This window comes from Solea senegalensis, linkage group LG11 (assembly GCF_019176455.1).
Source record: "Solea senegalensis isolate Sse05_10M linkage group LG11, IFAPA_SoseM_1, whole genome shotgun sequence".
Taxonomy (NCBI): Eukaryota; Metazoa; Chordata; class Actinopteri; order Pleuronectiformes; family Soleidae; genus Solea; species Solea senegalensis.
The window spans coordinates 5,595,577-5,613,468 of record NC_058031.1 but is presented as its reverse complement, the minus strand read 5'-3'; the positions used below and the strand labels follow the sequence as shown (position 1 = coordinate 5,613,468).

The following is a 17,892-nucleotide window of genomic DNA, read 5'->3' as shown; positions in this document are numbered from 1 at the left end:
TCTGAGAAATACGTTTGTCTACTCTTTCCTTTTTCAAAACAGAAATTAAACGAACTCATTATTCAGAGTTAGTAGCTAGTAATAGTCCCACTAGCGGACAACCTCCTGCAGTGTTTCGTCCAATGGACCATTCCCCATAAAGAGGACGTCAGAAGAGCAGGTCTGCCTCTCGGAAATCGTGCTTTCGTATGAAACCGAGATCCGGGAGGTTCATCTGAACCCACGGGGGAACGGTCGAGGTAGGGCACACTTTTAGTTTATAAAAATGGTGTATTTTAATACAAACCCAACCACTCGTGTGGTCCGTTTTTACGTTGTTCTATACAGGCACGTTAGAGATTTTGTCCTCGTTAGTTGTAATCCAGCCTCCTGCGGCTTCACAACACAAAGACCGACCGGGGCAGGCTCTGGCTTTGCCATCGACTTCACCCAGCTGCTTTTTGCGATAATAGTAATAACATGCACATGCACCGAGAGTCGGCGCATATGCATTGAATGGCTGTTGGAATGCATTACTTTTGGACACATGTTTTAATGCAAGTGCAGATAATAAAGTAGGCTTCCTCTTACACGAAACTAGTAGCTGTGCACATATTACCCGGTATTGAGATTTATGGAAGGGTTGTATAGAGAGGTGAAATAGCCAGTCCACATCAGTCGCGATACACTCTGGTTGTTTTTCTGTTAGTAAACCAACAGAGTCTCGTGTTAAAGCTCAAGTTACTCAGTCAGTGAAAGTTGTGCAACGGAGACGTTCGCGGCAAAAAATTGGACACCGCGAGATTTCAGAGACGCTTCCTATACATTGTAGGAGGGGAGAGGAGAGCAGCGTGGCTGCAGTGATCAGTAGCATTAAAGCTACAGAGCAATTCAGTGTGTCTTAAATGTAAAAAACAAAAAGATCACACACAACCAAAAGATGCTAATGACAAGATTGTTTTCAGGCGAGAGTCCTTCTGCCTTTGTGCTCCACCCACACAATGGGAGCTCGGGCAGCACAACCATTGGCCCTGTCTCACCCACCAACCCTACCCCCTAAGAAGTCAGCCATGGGACAGTAGCACACACATGCTCAGGCTGCACTGACAGCAGGTTTACATAATGAGCTGCTAACATTAATGAGATGTAGATGGCATGTACTATATGTTAATGAGATGTAGATGGCATGTACTATATGTGTAAGATATCTATTTATGCATATCAGGGTCACAGGGGCAGCAGTTTCAGAAGAAAAGCATTAACACATATTTTCTCTACTTTTACTTTAGGACACGTAGAGGGGCCAATGGGATAGTACATAATGGGGTGGGCCAAAATATTGATTTGGTCTTCCTCTTGCAATAAGATAATTGATATCACCAGGGCAAATATTAATATTTTGGTTAACAAATGGAGGTGTTCTAAAGTAAATAGTGGGATGGTGGAGAAAAGCCACATGAGTGTCATGGGGGGGCATTGGTGCCAATCCCATCTGACATCGGGCGAAAGGCGGGGTACACCCTGGACAGGTCACCAGTCCATCACAGGACCACATATAGAGACAAACAACCATCCACTGTCACGCTCACACCTACAGTCAATTTAGAGTGTCAAATTTGCCTAATCCCCAAATCTGCATGTTTTTGGACTGTGGGAGGAAACTAGAGAACCCGGAGAAAACTCGCACACACACGGGGAGAACATGCAAACGCTTGTTCCAACTTGAACTCGGGTCTTCCAACTCGGGTCTTCTTGAGTTCATTATGCACTCAAATATTCAGCATGGGAATGAAAAGTTCCTGTCACTTTGTTCTCTGGTCTTTACTTTGCCTGAGTAAAGACCAGCAAACCTGTGAAAATGTCCAATATATTGCAATTTTATGTTTGACATAGGTGGAAGTACGGAATTCAATAAAAAAACATTAAGACATAAACACAGATGCACTATTATTATGTTTATGACGATTGAATTATGAATCTTTAACACTATGAATTTGTTGTTTTCTTTATTATAGAGCTGCAATATGGCAACAACAGTGGTTTTGAGTCCAGACTCCTCCCAGGATAAGAGCAGCCGTTTTCAGGTGGTGAAGTGGATCAACAACCTGCTGAAAACCGACTTCAAAGATGTGCGGGAAATGGGTTCAGGTGATTCACTAGAATGACTCAGCACATTGTAATCATGCCAGTCTGCTTCAAGCCGCCATGAATGCAAGAAGGTTGTATCAGTTGTAAATATTTTGTAGGGAGAATTATTATGAGCAGAAACCGCAGACACCAGACTCATCTGTACAATCAGTTTTGTTAAAAACATAAATATTGTTCTTGCAAACAAATCCTGATGTCTGTATGCATTTGTGGGAGAAGTCTAGATTCGATCATATGTTGTCACAGGAGATGTATCCAGGACACTTAGTAATGCCAGATGTGAACTGTCATATTTAGGGCGATCTGGCAGTGATTGAATCACTGAAGATGGATGGTAATACCAGGTCTGAAGGGGGGGAACAGCATCTTCCTGTCTCCACTGTATTTGCACACTTACTGAACTGTTTGTGATGTATTTGTGATTATACAGGTGCTTGTCACTGCCAGATCATGGATTGTGTTGCTCCTGGCTCTGTTGACATGACCAAAGTGAAGTTTGATGCACAGGGGGAAGATGAATCTAAGCACAACTTTAGTCTCCTCCAAGAGGCTTTCAACAAGAATGGTATCACACGGGTACGTACATTTGTACTATGCCAAAGTTTTTTATAAGTAAAGTATTTTATATATATGTTGTATTGTGAAACAGCAGCACATCAAAAATATTGAGCCAGTTGCAGAGTCTCACTTAGTGTTTTGTGAACCAAATGGTAACAACGATGACTTGAGAAAGTCAAGGCTGTCACAGTTCTAGAGTAAAAGAAGTAAAACCACGTATTTGTGGCTTTGTATTTAGTGGTAGGTGTAGGTATTGATATCCCTTTTGATCAAAACAGCATTTGTATCCCTGTTCAGTATATAAGTGTGCCTGTCTTCTTTATTCTGATGTAGAGCATTCCAGTTGAGAACCTCCTGAAGGGGGATTTAAAAAGCAACTTTGAGATCATAAAGTGGTTTAAAGCTTTCTACACAGCAAACGTGAAAAGAGAAGAATATGACCCCGTGAAAGCTCGGAATGGCCATGATATCAGCCCTGTTGTGCCATCGTCAGAGTCACGTAAATATAGCTTTGTGTTTTCTTTCACTTTGATAGTAAAATAAGACAGTGTTTTGATCATCACCTGTGTGTGCGCATTCATTCAGCTTTCTCTTACTTTGTCAGGACGTTCTAATTTGGAATCAGACATGGAAGAGAACGGCACAGAAAAAACAAACAAATTCCCGTTTACTGAAAAATGGAAGAATATTTATGAATGGGCTGAACCTAGTAATCTTGGAGAGCAGCACACCTACTGCAGAATTTGTTCCAGAAACCTTTCCACAATTCATAAAGGCATCATTGAACTTCAACGACACGAGAAGACAAACAAACACCTGAAGAGAAAGATTTACAAGAATGCCCATGCGCAAAGCCAATGCCCTGAATTGTTGCCTAACCCCTGCAGTGATGCAGCTATCCGATTTATTCACAGTCACTTTGAAAAAGCCTCTGACAAAGGAGTCCAGGGCTCTATAAATTTTGCACGCCGCAAACTGGGGCTGCAGTACCCCAAAGATATCACATCAATTTGCCAGCACACTCCTTACTGTGTTTACATTTATAAAGGGGTAACAGATGGAAAGGGTGACACCGTCTCTGTGGTCCTTGTTGGGTTTTTTGATATTGATGCCTGCAGGCACTGCATCCGGTTTCTGGATGCTCTTCAGTTGAAGGATGATGCAGAAGAACAAAGAGCTGCAGTGGTGTCGGAGACCTTGAAGAAATTTGGTTTACCCACAGAGAACATGGTAGCTGTTTACCTCGATGGTAATGGTGTTGCCTCAGAGCAGATCTGCTCACACCTCAGGGAGGTCAACTCAAACACATTAGCCCTTGGAGGGCTGTACAGCATCTGTGATGCTGCCTGTCATGTTGGGGTTAAGCAGCTCTCCAATCAGGTTCAAGAACTACTGACAGGCATTCACTCCCACTACTCCACCTGTTCTCCAAAGGATGACAAACTCAAGGATCTTTTTGGCTCAGATATCACTGTGGACGGTCCATCATTTTGTATCAACAATAGCTGCCTCAACCTTTGCCTTTTAGTCTCAAAAATGTTGGCAATATGGACGGATCTTGTATCGTACTTTAGCTCTTGTGACGAGGACAATGATGCAGCCAAGTTAATCTGCTCCCAGCTGCAGGATCCCAAACTGAGGGCAACCTTTATGTTCCTGGAGCAGGCCTTGAAGCCACTGCACAGTTTTCAGATGCATCTGCAAACACCAGAGGGAGGTTCTCGAGCTAATTTGCTGGTCATCCTGGAAAAAGCCAGTAACCTGCTGAGTACCTACAGCTCCTACTTCCTTGATCCTCAAGCTGTTGTTTGCCTCCTCACGGAAAGTGATGTCAATGTCCTTAAGAACAGCAAATTCCACCTGACAAGCCCCAAGCTCAGTGTGGGTGGGAAAGCGGTGGAAGATTTCCTGAATGAATCTGTGGCTGCCGAGGCACTGCCCCTGTTAAAGGAGGAGATGGTGTCTTTCTACATCGCAGTGACAGATTGCATTTTAACAAAGCTGCCTTTAAATGATGGATTGCTAAGGAGTATGGCTTTGCTCTTGAACCCTCAAAGTAGTAAAAAATTGACAACAAAAGCCGTCAAAGAGCTTGGAAGCAAACTCGGAATCTGTATTTCCCCCGACGATGTCACCCAGCTCACTAAAGAATTCCTGAAGTATCAGCGGGCCGAAGAAGGAGAGAATAACCACTTAGCAGATGTTTCACTGGAGAAACACTGGGCCAGTGTACTGAGGGACACAGAGCTGAACATGTTCAGAAAGCTTCTTTTGGCACTATTGTCTCTACCATGTCCACCACTTGATAGTCAGCATGTTTTTACTCAGGTAAGAAAAAAAACGAACATCCTTTATCTGTTTTTGTGTTAAGTTTTTGTGTGTTTGTATTGAACCTGTTGTATTTCATGTCTCAGGCTTTAGAGAATGGAGACACTGCACTGGTCTCCGAGAGTGAAGGCTTTAGAGAAGGAGCGTGCCAGGCTGCAACTGACGCCTTAGTTCAAAATAATGGTAAGAGGAAAGATCTTAATTTAATAATAGGATAAATGAAACATTTTTAATGAAACATTAACAGCGGTTTGTATGATGAAAAGTCACTATATTTAATACAATACTTTTTTTCCCTAGATGAGATTGGCCGTAATAGGAGAATGCCGCAATGTGAAGTCCGCCTTACAAAGATAAATAGTAAGAAAAAACTTTTTTACTTTCATTTTGAAGTGTAATTTTTTTTTACCTGAGATAATCTGAGGGCCAGAACACTGAATTGCCCGTGTTTAACATACTGTTGTGCAACACTTTGTGCTTCCTTTCAAAGAGCTGAAGAATGACCATGATTTTTCACCTGGAAATAATGGCATCGTGGAGGTAACAGATTTTTTCCCACATAAATATCTACATAAAAAATGGTTTATGAAGTAAAAACTGACAATAACAAAATTGAATAATGCATTTTGTCAGCTTGATAGCTTCATAATTAAAACCAGAACAACACAGACACACATTTGGCTTCATTTACATCTCTTGTGTTGCTTCGTTATCTTTTAAATCTACATGGTGAACTTAATCACTGGAATGATGGGAGTGTGGTTTGAAGGTGTGCGAGTGTTTTGAGTTACACTTGCACGTGCATGATTTTTGAGTGTGTAATGAGTGTGTTGTCTCTCAGGGGACCTGTAGGGGAGGTTTTGGTTGGGAGAGCAGCTTACGCCAGAAGCCACAAGCCCGTACAGTGTTTCAGGCTGGTGCTAACTCCTGGTCCGAACCTGTAGGTCCTGATAAGGAAAGCAAAAAGGGTCTGGAGTCCCAAGATGAGGTGGTAGGTATACTGAAGTATACTACCAGAATACCCATAACAAGCCTCTTCGCCCTCTGAAACTCTACTCACAAATGCAGTGTGTAAAACACCCTCTCCTCACTCTTCTCTTCCAAGTGTGTCAGAGAACCGACATAGCCTTCAGTTAGCATCACAACTCAAAAGATGTTTGATTTTGTCCACTGTGAGCTATTGTAAAAACACAGTGGACCCGGCTCCTGATATAAATATAGACTACACTTAATTATTACAGGTCACCACCTAAATTCCTCTAAACCAGTGGTTCTCTATTATTTTCTGTCATGCCCCCCCCCAGAGGACAGAAATGCTTTCACACCCCCTTGAATTGAAATACTATTGAGAACCTGATCATTTTTATTTATTTATCTGTATAAACCACTGTATGAGTTGTCCTGCCCTGCCTCTCACGCTCCCCGACACCTCACCGCGCCCCCCCCAGGGGGGCCCGCCCCACTATTTGAGAAGTACAGACTAATTATGTGGCTTTGTTCTTTCAGCCAGAACAGTCATCTCCATCCAATAAATCAACACCAAGAGGACGAAAGAAATATGTCTACCAGGTAAGAACAAAAATCAAACATTTATCCCCTGAAGTCTGCTCAAACATGATTGACCAAAGCAGGAAAATATCTGCTTTAAAGATGAAAACATAGTTTGAATGACTGCTTTTCTCCTTGTGTTTGATGTGTGCAGGATGGGAAAGGGTTTCTGTCAGGAGAGCTGGTGTGGGGGAAAGTGAAGGGGTTTTCCTGGTGGCCTGGGATGGTGATGCCCTGGAAAACAAAGTCATCTCCCCCGGGCATGAGGAAGGTGGAGTGGTTCGGAGATGGGATGTTCTCCGAGGTTAGTGGTTGTTTATGGTGCTTGAGCTGCAGAATCACCCGAGCTGGATTTGAACCTCACAACTGCTTTGTGTTGCAGATTTACACAGAGGGTTTACTGCCGTTCAATGCTTTCACCAAGTGCTTCTGTAAAAATTCCTTTGCCAGCTTGCCCGTCTACAAAGAAGCCATCTACCAAATAATTGAGGTAAGTGAACTAAATGTTTTGTGCCAGGATTCATTTTCACATCAGCTGCCATTTTACAGTACTGTGCAGAAGTCATAGGCCACCATTAGATTTGTTGTTTTACTAATGCTACAATAGAGGATAATTATTTCTATTTCACTTGACTGGAACACATCCAGAAAATATGTATGCAGTTTTTTGTTGTTTTTTAAAAAAAGAAGAAAATTCTGAAAAAAAACAAAAAAACATCCTCTACAGGTGTCAAGTATTCAGCGTAATGCAATCAGGGCAATGCTTAACAAGTGCTCAAGAGTTTGTTCACACCTGTAATCTGCAGTTGGCAGGTGAGCGATGTGGGAAGTCTTTTGCCGAGTCAGAAGGAAATAAAGAAAAAGAGCTGAAAATGATGCTGGACTGGGCTTCTGAAGGATTTCTGCCCACAGGACCGGACGGATTCCTGCCACCTGGTATGTGCACAATAACATGTCATAAACATAAAATGACATTAATGTTTATTCCTAAATTATTTAATAACTGTCTTGACTCCATCAGGGAAAGTAGATGTATAAATAGATGCAGTACCAACAGTATTTTTAATGTGATTTCCAGCCTGAAAATAATAATAGTAATAGTGTAGTAAAAGGAATTACCATTATTTTCAAAGTTATACCCATGGGGTCTCACACACATTTTCAGTTGTTATTATGAAGCTATTACTTTACTATAACTGTAGATGGTAATATCCCTATTACAAAAGTCAAAGCATACCGTTACTATCACTGTACTATAATGTCAAGTTTTACCAAAGACACATCTTATAAATACGTAATTTGTCTTTATTCTATCTTCGTCCCATCTTGAAGACTCTGTTGCACATGCCACTTCCTCCGAGTCTGCCCTCTCCGACTACCAGCCTCCAGCAAAAAGGAAATACGTTGTAAAAAATAAGGCAAATGCAGCCGCTATTATCTACAGCAGAGGTATGTATTATTTCTGTCTACAGTCATGACAACAAACCCAGGAGATTCTCAGGAGGTTTTATCAATGCACTTTGTTCCTTTTTGTGATTTTATTTTCAGAGTCAATGGTAGACGCAGTCAAAGAAAAGGGCAAAAAAATATCAGGTATGTTTTCAGAGAGTGTGGAAGTTGATGTTTTAAAATAATATGCTATAAACACAGAAAGTCTAAGGCAGTGGTTTGGTATTTCAGATGTGTGCTTGTCTTGTGGATCATTTGAGATTGAAGCGCAGCACCCACTGTTTGAAGGTGGTCTTTGTCAAAAATGCAAGGTAAACTAACAATCATCTATATCTCCTGTCTACATCAGTGTGGTCTGCTTAACTTCATCCCACAGCTCAGTTTGTAAATGTATAACCTCCATTTGAAACGCAGCTGCCATTAACATGCCAAATGCTGCACAACGACATTGTCACCGTTTGTAGGAGAACTTCATAGAAACACTGTACCGCTACGATGAAGACGGCTACCAGTCATATTGCACCGTGTGCTGTGCCGGATCAGAGGTCATTCTGTGTGGCAACGCCAGCTGCTGCAGGTAAACAGTGCCGGCGTCTTATTTCTCAAATATCAATTAATAATTAACGTTCACACTCATGGAAATGTCTTTTTTCTTATTTTCTGCATTTCTCATTAACTCTCTAGGTGTTTCTGTAAGGACTGTGTTGACATCCTGGTGGGTCCAGGAACCTTTGACAAGCTGAAAGATGTCGATCCCTGGAGCTGCTACATGTGCCAGCCATCACAGTGTGGAGGAAACCTCAAACTCAGACCAGACTGGAGCGTTAAAGTCCAAGACTTCTTTGTCAACAACAGCGCCATGGAGTTTGTATGTACCACACTCGCCTCTCAGCACACAGTTCACACGTAGGACAGTTCAGGATTAATTATTTAATCCAGACATTCGCAAACTTAAATCTGCAGTCGGTAGGATCACAGGGGGAATTGATTATTGCAGGTTATAAAAATTTTGGAAACCCTCTACCAAATATTTCATGGTCGTTTGAAGCTTGAGTACAAAATAAAAAATAAAATTAAAAAAGGTCCCATTGCATTACTTGCCTTGCCCACCAGGGGTCTATATCCTACAATTTTGACAGTTATGAGATGAACATATCAGCATCCTGAAAAATGAGTGCAATTATCTCACAACAGCATCAAAATCATAGAAATCCATATTTATATTGAAGGTTATGAACCATTTAATTTATTTCAGTTGCCTTTTAATGACGTCATCCATCTGGCAGAGCTGCTGCTATGTTTACGTAGGGTTTGCTTACACAATAAACCTTTAAACAGTCTAAATGCTCATCTGTGCACAATAAAATGTGTTTAAATAACTAATTGGCACAAAGTTGCTGAAAGCTGTGTATTTTCTTTGGTCACAGGAGCCTCACAGAGTGTATCCCTCCATCCCTGCTGATCAGCGCAGACCAATCAAGGTGCTCTCACTTTTTGATGGCATTGCAACAGGTTGGTTCATCATGTTTTTCATTTTAGTCATGAAAACAAGCAGGCCAAACTCATCTACTCTGCTCATGATGTTTTGTGTACAATATAGAGCAGATTTGGGAGCTCCAGTCAGAGAGCCTGTTAAATCAAATATGCATGTTTAATGTGTAAACAGTCACAGAGATTTCCTGGCTTAAAATGAGTCAGTGCTTTTCACCTGGCTTTAACTGCTGTGGCATCACGACAGGATACCTGGTGCTCAAAGACCTGGGCATGACGATGGAGCGCTACATCGCCTCTGAGATTTGTGACGACTCGATTGCCGTGGGCATGATCAAGCACGAGGGGAAGGTCGAATATGTCAATGATGTCCGTACCATCACCAGGAAACACGTGAGTACAAGCTTCAGCAGGAGTACTCGCTTTCTGTGCACAAACCCAAATCACCTTTGACTGCGTAGTCATTTGTTTTGTGCTTTTAAAACTGTAGTTGGGAACTTTTGAGTTTGTTAAATTCAAACCAGATGACTTCACACAATGCTGAATTCAGCTTCACATGACTCTCACTTGGCGCTTTTCTATTATTCAGGTATAGCACTACTCGGCTATACTCTACTTGGTTTGGTATCAGTCATGTGGTTTTCCATTACTATATAGTACCTCCTCAACATGGACAGGGTCATCACAGCACAGCTGCATGAAACTGTGGTGACGTTGTTTTACAGGCGACACAAATACACAAACTAGTGACTTGTAAAGCAGTTATTTTCGGCGTACTGAATTAGGGATGGGACTCTTTTTTCGACAATCAACACATGCTCACCTCGACAAAAAAATAGAGAGAGTTGAAATGTCGGGGGGCGGGGCTTGTGGGATTTTCATGTGTATTTATGAATTGTATTTTGTCTTTCAAGTTACTACATTGCCTATTCAAATAAACACCATGAAGTGCGCTACACAAATGAAGATGGCATCTCACCCAGTCAAGATCCTGCACTCTGGTGGACACATAACGAGCACAGGTTCAGAAACCCGAGCCGTCTGGTGAAAGCCTACATCCCTGCCACATCCGTGCCAGCGGAGAGAGTTTTCTCTGCCGGGGGATTAATAGTGAATAGACTCCGCACTCGCCTTCTTCCCAAACACGTGGACATGCTTGTGTTCTTGAACAAAAACTAGGCCGAAATGATAAGGTAAATTCACCTATTAGAGATGCGTGGTTGGCGGTTACACCCACAAGGGTCCGCGGGTGGATTGCCTGAATAAAATAATATTTGGATGAATTGTGGGCGGGTCGCGGTTGAAATAAATAAATAATGCGTAGGTTAACATATTGACTAGATCTGAAAGGAGGCAGAAATGAGTTGACCTAGAGGTCAGCTGCTGTGTTCCATATGTTTAACAGACTGCTACTACGATGAATGATGCTCAGGTGCGGGTATTACTTGTTGAAAAAAACGGGTGGATGGCGGGTGGATTATTGATATTTAGCAGTGGGTGCGGATGACATTACAGCTCATCTGCGCATCTCTACTTTTTAAGAAGGATGTTGAATAAACATTTAAAATTTGCAAAAGTCTAGTTTTTATTACCACTGCTTTGATGGTCAATATTGGACATTACAGCTGTGTTTTTGAGGCTAAAATGAAATAGTACAGTGTAGACCCTCCACATTGCTGCTGTTGCTGCTGCTGTAAAAAAAAAAGGCTGACATTTTGACAAAAATTTGATACGTGGGCCTTGACAATCGACTCTCAAAATTCTGTGTCATACCCATCCCTATACTGAATCATTAGAATCAGTTCATTAAAAAGATAAGTCCAGTACTTCCTGCATGACTGGAGCACAGAGTGCGTCTGACACAGTCAATGAACTGAAATACAGCTGAATGGGTTGTGATTCAGCTCACGATCGGCAGCTCTCCCCAGTGCTGTCGCTAAATACATCAGACTCCTGTTGAATATTGAGATTTTAGACATTTCTTTGCTAAATGTTGGAGATTAAAGCATGTTACATTAATATCAACTCAGCTCACTTGGAATCACCAAGAGCTGGTTCTAAAAGCGCTTCTTGCCCTCGTCTGCCGCTGTATACACACAAACACTTCCTCAGTCAGGTCTGATAGTTTTGCTTGACAGAGCCTGTTTTGAGGTGATGGACACATAACACAAATACAGTTACATCGTTTCTGTTCATGACGACCAAACCAAGGCGGGCTACTAACAGAAAACACCTAAAGTTATGCACTGTAGCTTCTCACTTTACACCAAATGAAATGTGTATAATGTGAAATGAGGAGAATGTGTGTGACTGTGTATGACCTGACCTGAAGCTCTGTATGTGTTGCAGCTGGCTGAATGGGGTCCATTTGATCTTCTGATTGGAGGCAGTCCATGTAACGACCTGTCAATGGTCAACCCTCTACGGAAAGGATTGTTTGGTATGTATCTCACAAACTCACAGGTTATAAGCATAGCATCAACATCGTCTACCTCTTTTCTTTAACACCTCTGCTTGTCCTGTAGAGGGCACCGGAAGGCTCTTTTTTGAGTTCTACCGCATTCTGACCTTGTTGAAGCCGAAGGAGGACGACGACCGTCCGTTCTTCTGGTTGTTTGAGAATGTGGTTTTCATGAGTGCCAACGACAAATCAGACATCTGCAGATTCCTTGAGGTGATTACATTTGATAATTGGTTAAATTATCCCATTAGCCATGTGGCAGGAATCAGGCTGTGACTTATCTGAGCCTTTCTTATGTTGTTGTTTTTTACAGTGTAACCCCATTCTCATCGATGCGGTGAAAGTCAGTCCTGCTCACAGAGCACGTTACTTTTGGGGAAACCTCCCTGGCATGAACAGGTGCAGTCATATTCCTTTCTTCATTCAGGTTCTCACACAGAAAAAGAAAACTAGAACATGTTTTAGTTTTTTAAATGTCTCTTTGCATTTCTCTGTAGGCCGCTCGCCACATCGCTTGATGACAAAGTAGCTCTCCAGGATTGTTTGGAAGTCGGACGCACTGCAAAGGCAAGTGTTCAGTCTGATGTTATAACCTGTAATGTCAGTATTCAGGCCTTAAGGAAACACTGTGACGATGACTGCAAGTCAGTGTCCACAGGAATTTAAGCAAGCAATTTGTTCCTTTATGTTGTTTGTCTTAAATACATTATCAGTAATAATATTTTATTATATTACTATTATTGTGACTATGCACTGGGAAGTACTGAAGATGAATAAAAATAACTTAAGTCCCTGGTTACTATGGTTGGTACCAAGTGGCAACCACTCATGCGTCACCCATAAGAACCTGAACTCCTGTTTTGAAGACTCCAGAGTTGCAATGAGGTTCCTATTGGACCTGATCAGCTGTCAATCACAATGGTGTCCACTCATATGTGTCATGCCTTATGGTCTATTTTTCCTCTAAATGAGAACATTATTTACAAAGCTGACATCATGTTCTATTGAAGAAGAGCTGGAACTAGCAACTGAGCCAATTAACACACCGGTAAAATATTTCTTTTTCCCAATTGACTTCATTTCACCCACCTTCAAGAGGAACTATGTAAATTTTTATTATATGGTCTATGGTTGGTACACCTTGTGTGTGTTTAGACTTGCATTCATCTAGATTAACACTTTATCAATCCTGAGAAAAGACTGCATAACTATCTTCTATCATATATGATTCTTAAAATTGTAAAAATTCTCTTCCTACAGTTTGATAAAGTCCGCACCATCACAACAAAGTCAAACTCCATAAGGCAGGGGAAAAGTGGGCCACTACCCGTCGCCATGAATGGCAAGGAGGACTATTTGTGGTGCACAGAAATGGAGCAGTAAGTATTTCTCAAATTACCATGTTTTTCATGCAACAGAAAAGAAACCTGTATTTTCCACTTTCTACAAAGTCTCTACCGTCACTTTGGTCTTTTTCTGAACAACACATCCAACACTGTCTGTGTCTCAGCAACACTCTGCTGCAGCTCCCTGAGACTGTGTCTCACACTGTTGTGACTCTGTCGCAGTAATTCATCTGCCAAATAGGACTGAGTATCACCACCGATCGCCTGATTCAATTTTATTCTGAATCATAAGGTCCTCATTCAATTAGATTTCTTTGAAGACATATTTTCAGTTTCCGTATTATTTACTTGGTTATGAAAAATACGTTTACAGAACTAATGCTGCAAATTGTACAAAAATGTGGTTTTTGGAACCGCATCAAATAGTTTGAAGTAATATTTTCCAGCAAGGGAGCTGTTAGCTCCTGTACAACCACAATTTGTACAGATGATACAGAAGATGACTATGGATCTGTTTTTTTAAACCCAGTCTCACTGACAAAGGGGTCAATGGGTCTAACGGAGTACAGTGGGTTTTCTCCAGAACCTTTTTGACAAGATGCCAAACACTGAAACGGCTTTCACACTAAAACCGGGATGAAGCCACAAAAAAAAAAAAAAGAGGCGATTTACACTATTTCCACACACATTCTGGAAACAAATCGAGTTGAGGGAAAAAGAAAACACTCTCTTCAGTGAGACTGTTTGGTGGTTACTGTTTGCATTTTTTACTTTGGTCTTTGTTGTTTAGATGATCTGATTGATGAAATAAATGATATTGAGCACTGTTCCCAAGTTTTAAATTGTAAGGATCGCCACCAGCTGGAAGAAGAAATTAGAGTGTTCACCTAGGTTGTATGTTCCCACCAATGCTGATTGGAGTTGAAGCTGGTAAAAACGTAATTTGACTTGGGAGTGAATGCTGATTAAACACATTCTCTCACAGGTTTTTTTTTAAACAGTGGTAATGGTGTTCTGCTGCTGTGGCAGATGTTTTGTAACTGAAGCACTTTTGTTTGCTGTTGAATCTTCTAGGATCTTTGGCTTCCCCAAACATTACACAGATGTGAACAACATGGGCCGTGTGCAAAGGCAGAAAGTCTTAGGCCGCTCCTGGAGTGTCCCCGTCATCCGTCACCTTTTCGCCCCGTTGAAGGATTATTATAAATGTGAATAACAACCCTGACGAGGATGTCGATGTCAGAGCAGCAGCGGTAAAACCTACTGCCTTATTCTGTGTTGTATTACGCGGCTCCAACCTCTCAAATGGTCTGGTCTTTTCCCGAAGGACTTTTACTTTATTGACTTTAGAAATGTTTTGCTATTACGTTCTTTTAATCCAGTGACTTGTTACTCATCCACGCTCACCAGCAGGCACCGCCACTTTTGGTCAATAGTGCTGTGATCAACCCAGTGCTGTCAACTCCAGTTTTGTATTTGTTACTAGAGGCAGTAGCGTTAACCTGCTGTGGAGCAGCTTAAAAACCTGCCAACAACTTCACTTTTCCCGACACTGACGTCACAATTGACGAAGCTGCAGTGGAGACATTTATAGAAAGGCGTAGAATCACTTTGGATACCATAAAACATTTCTCCACATGCCCGTGGTCTTTTAACAAACAGTCAACCATGCTGTCAGCCTCATAAATGGCAATTATAGATTCACATTTGCCAAGTAAATTCAGATGGACATTGAAGCAGCTACAATCAGTATTTCTTACATTCACAGAGGCTCAGAAATTAAACTGTAAAAGTGGGTGCTTTTATTGTTAAACTTGCAGCGAGTTTTTACCTGAATCTGACGCCTCCCTCAGCTCGATGGAGACTAGGTCATCTTTTAGCTCTATGTTTTGTTTTTTTGCAGCGTGTAACTTGTTAGTGTTTGTTGTAATCTCACTCACTGCATGGTTTCCAGCAGCACACTCCGCAGACTCTGCTTCCATTGCTGCTAAACCTGTTGTTAGGGGTGAGTGTGATTTTTACAAGTATTTGTGCTTTTCATATGGTTACGAACGCTACAACCAGCAAAGCCAGGTAACCCTGCTGTCGCCTCATGACATAAGGCCCCAGGTCTCTACCTCAACACTGATTTATCATTTTAACAGCTGCAAGTTACTTTTTTTTTTTTTTACTTAATTTATATGAAAAAATGTTAACTTTGTTTTCTTTCTATGTGAATTTTATACTGTTTTATCATACATCTTACATGGGATTTTATAATCATGTTAATCATTAGTTTAATGTCATTGTTTTTAATTGTTAACAGCAGTGACTGGCCAGTGTTTTGTTTTGGGTTTTTTTTAAACAAACACTCAAACACATAAATCATGTTGTGGTGCTACAGTGACTTTGTTCAAAAATGACCTCGCTGGGTTTGATTTTTAGCTATTTTTCTGACTGTTATTTATACCAAAAATATGTTCAACTGTGACTTTTCAGTATTTCATCTGGAGCATCTCGTGTTTCCGAAAGGACAATAACGATTTTGCACATTTTATCCCAAAATGTGTTCTTCAAAAAAACCCTCTGCATTTTTAAACAAATGAACCTCAGGTGAATTCTGAAAGAAACAGTCAAAATATCAATGTAACACATAAGAGGGAATCTGTTTTGTTTTCTTTTTTAAGCAATGTAAATGCTAGGGCTGCACGTAATTATTATTTAGAAAATTGTGAATTAACCAAATGATGTTTTATCCAATAATTCCATTGTATAAAATGCTAGAAATCTAGCAAGGTTTAATTAAAACTGAAAAGGATTCATTCAAACAGACCAAAATGATTCAATGATGATGTACAGGCACAAAAACAGCTCATCTTTACAAATAGGAAACATTTATTGCCTTGATTTCTGACAGTTAATTTTCTAAAGAGATGTTTCTGATATCACTGAACTAATTATATGCAGCCCTGTAATAAGACCAGTGAAAGAGTGCTAACAGTATGTAACGGTTTATTGTGCGTTTGTATGTCGGTTCACAGGCAAATCTCAGTGAGACATGACCTGGCATTATTTTTGCATGAATGTAATACTTTTGTTTTTTGTTTAGAGTGACTTTGTTTGTCCAACACTTTAAAAAAATATATCATACATCGTAAGTACTGTTTAGGATTATTTTATACACTGCCAGTGTTTCCATTGTTTCCAAACGAGTGATTTTTCTTTTGAAATTTTTACTGAAAGTGAAGATAGCGGTGCTGCCTTAGGAATGACTCACTGTTAGTTTTACTGTTGTTAACTTTTTATTATTGTTTACTGTGAGTGAGTAAAGTAGTCCTTGCATGATGGACAGGTTTACAATGATTGTCTCCTTTACCTCATTGGTTGTTTGGACTCCTGTTTCCTGACGGTGCTAACTTTGCATGTACATATTTGGATTTTCCCCTTTAAACTCATCCCTTAAAGTGAACTTTTCTCGTTGGTATTTTTTATGTAGTCGTAGTGTTGTTCATTTAAATGTGTATTTCTTTTTTTTATGAAATGAGAACGTGACATTGAGGAATACTATTCATGTGATACATAATCTATGTCCTTGGTGAAAAAAAAGTAGCTTCATGAAGAAACCTGTGTGCTTTCTACTTAATTTGAAGTGGGGCTGGTTGAGTTACTGTAATTTCAGTTTGGCTTGTATTTGATTAATAAAGCATATTTGAGTCATTTGTTCCCCCTACAGTAAGTAATCACATGTAGTTAATTAGAACTCTACAGAGCAAATGGAGCTCAGTGGTGCTACAACTTCAGCTGTTGCAATAAAAACTCTACAGCATGTGTGTGTTTTTTTTCTTTTAAACTGACACTGGACATGTTTTCTCAACTACCCTCTGTATGCAGTCACTGTTAGTTGTTTCTGGTTTGAACATCACAAAATAAAAAATTGGATAAAAATTAGGAAACTAATAATAATGAAATGATTCATTAAACTTTCAGAAATACAGAATGGAAGTAACAGTCGTTGTTCTGTGAAACAGGGGAAGCTCATTTCAGGCACATAAATTCTGCTTCCACCCAAACCGACGTTAAAATAGGATAATTATGTAAATCTGAACCAAGGTAATTCTGTAATAGTGTTTTTTATTTACAGTGTATAATATGTACAAATGAAAATGGGCTATATCGCCAAACAAATAACACACAATGGGTAGCTATTTGTTTCTAGACTTCACTTGCAAACTCTGCATGAGACAGAAAAGTCTTTGGTGATGGGTATATTTCTACAATGCTGTCAATCAAGTGGTTCCGCCTTTCAGACAGTTCCTCCAATCATCACGCATCAGCCCAGTGTCCGCGCCCTCCCACTGCTCCATTGATTCCCAGACACTGAACTTCCCTGGAAGTGACATTTCTTGATCACCACAGTGAACAAAGTTGTTCCGTGCCATCCCATAGAGATCAATTGAAGCTTAGCTTCTAACGTTTTCAATGTGCTGTGCTGCTGCGGGAATGTACGAGATGAAAATCACATCAGGCGAACTGTGATAAACAGCTCTGAACAAAATAATCATAGTTGATTGAGTTCTAGCAAACCTTTTTGCTATTATTTGACCA

The 17,892-nt window shown here is 40.6% G+C and overlaps 1 protein-coding gene across 3 annotated transcripts; it reads left to right on the top strand.

Annotated features, from left to right (window-relative positions):
• Positions 1–156: 156 nt before the first annotated feature.
• On the top strand, positions 157–17,113 carry dnmt3ba (DNA (cytosine-5-)-methyltransferase 3 beta, duplicate a). Of its 3 annotated transcripts, XM_044038255.1 has the most exons (26): positions 157–239; positions 1,995–2,127; positions 2,558–2,703; positions 3,019–3,184; positions 3,290–5,013; positions 5,100–5,196; positions 5,314–5,373; positions 5,504–5,553; positions 5,855–6,004; positions 6,520–6,582; positions 6,716–6,865; positions 6,944–7,051; positions 7,368–7,497; positions 7,894–8,010; positions 8,110–8,154; positions 8,242–8,321; positions 8,475–8,587; positions 8,695–8,878; positions 9,438–9,522; positions 9,749–9,894; positions 11,851–11,941; positions 12,027–12,175; positions 12,276–12,361; positions 12,460–12,529; positions 13,223–13,341; positions 14,383–17,113. In XM_044038255.1, exons 2-26 carry the CDS (start codon positions 2,004–2,006, stop codon positions 14,522–14,524), a joined length of 4,395 nt encoding a protein of 1,464 aa, XP_043894190.1. In that variant the 5' UTR covers positions 157–239; positions 1,995–2,003; the 3' UTR covers positions 14,525–17,113. The 3 variants fall into 3 exon arrangements, with proteins under 3 accessions (XP_043894190.1, XP_043894191.1, XP_043894192.1); XM_044038256.1 differs by lacking the exon at positions 5,855–6,004; XM_044038257.1 differs by lacking the exons at positions 11,851–11,941; positions 12,027–12,175; positions 12,276–12,361; ... (1 more) ...; positions 13,223–13,341; positions 14,383–17,113 and adding an exon at positions 10,416–10,688.
• The last annotated feature ends 779 nt before the right edge of the window (positions 17,114–17,892 follow it).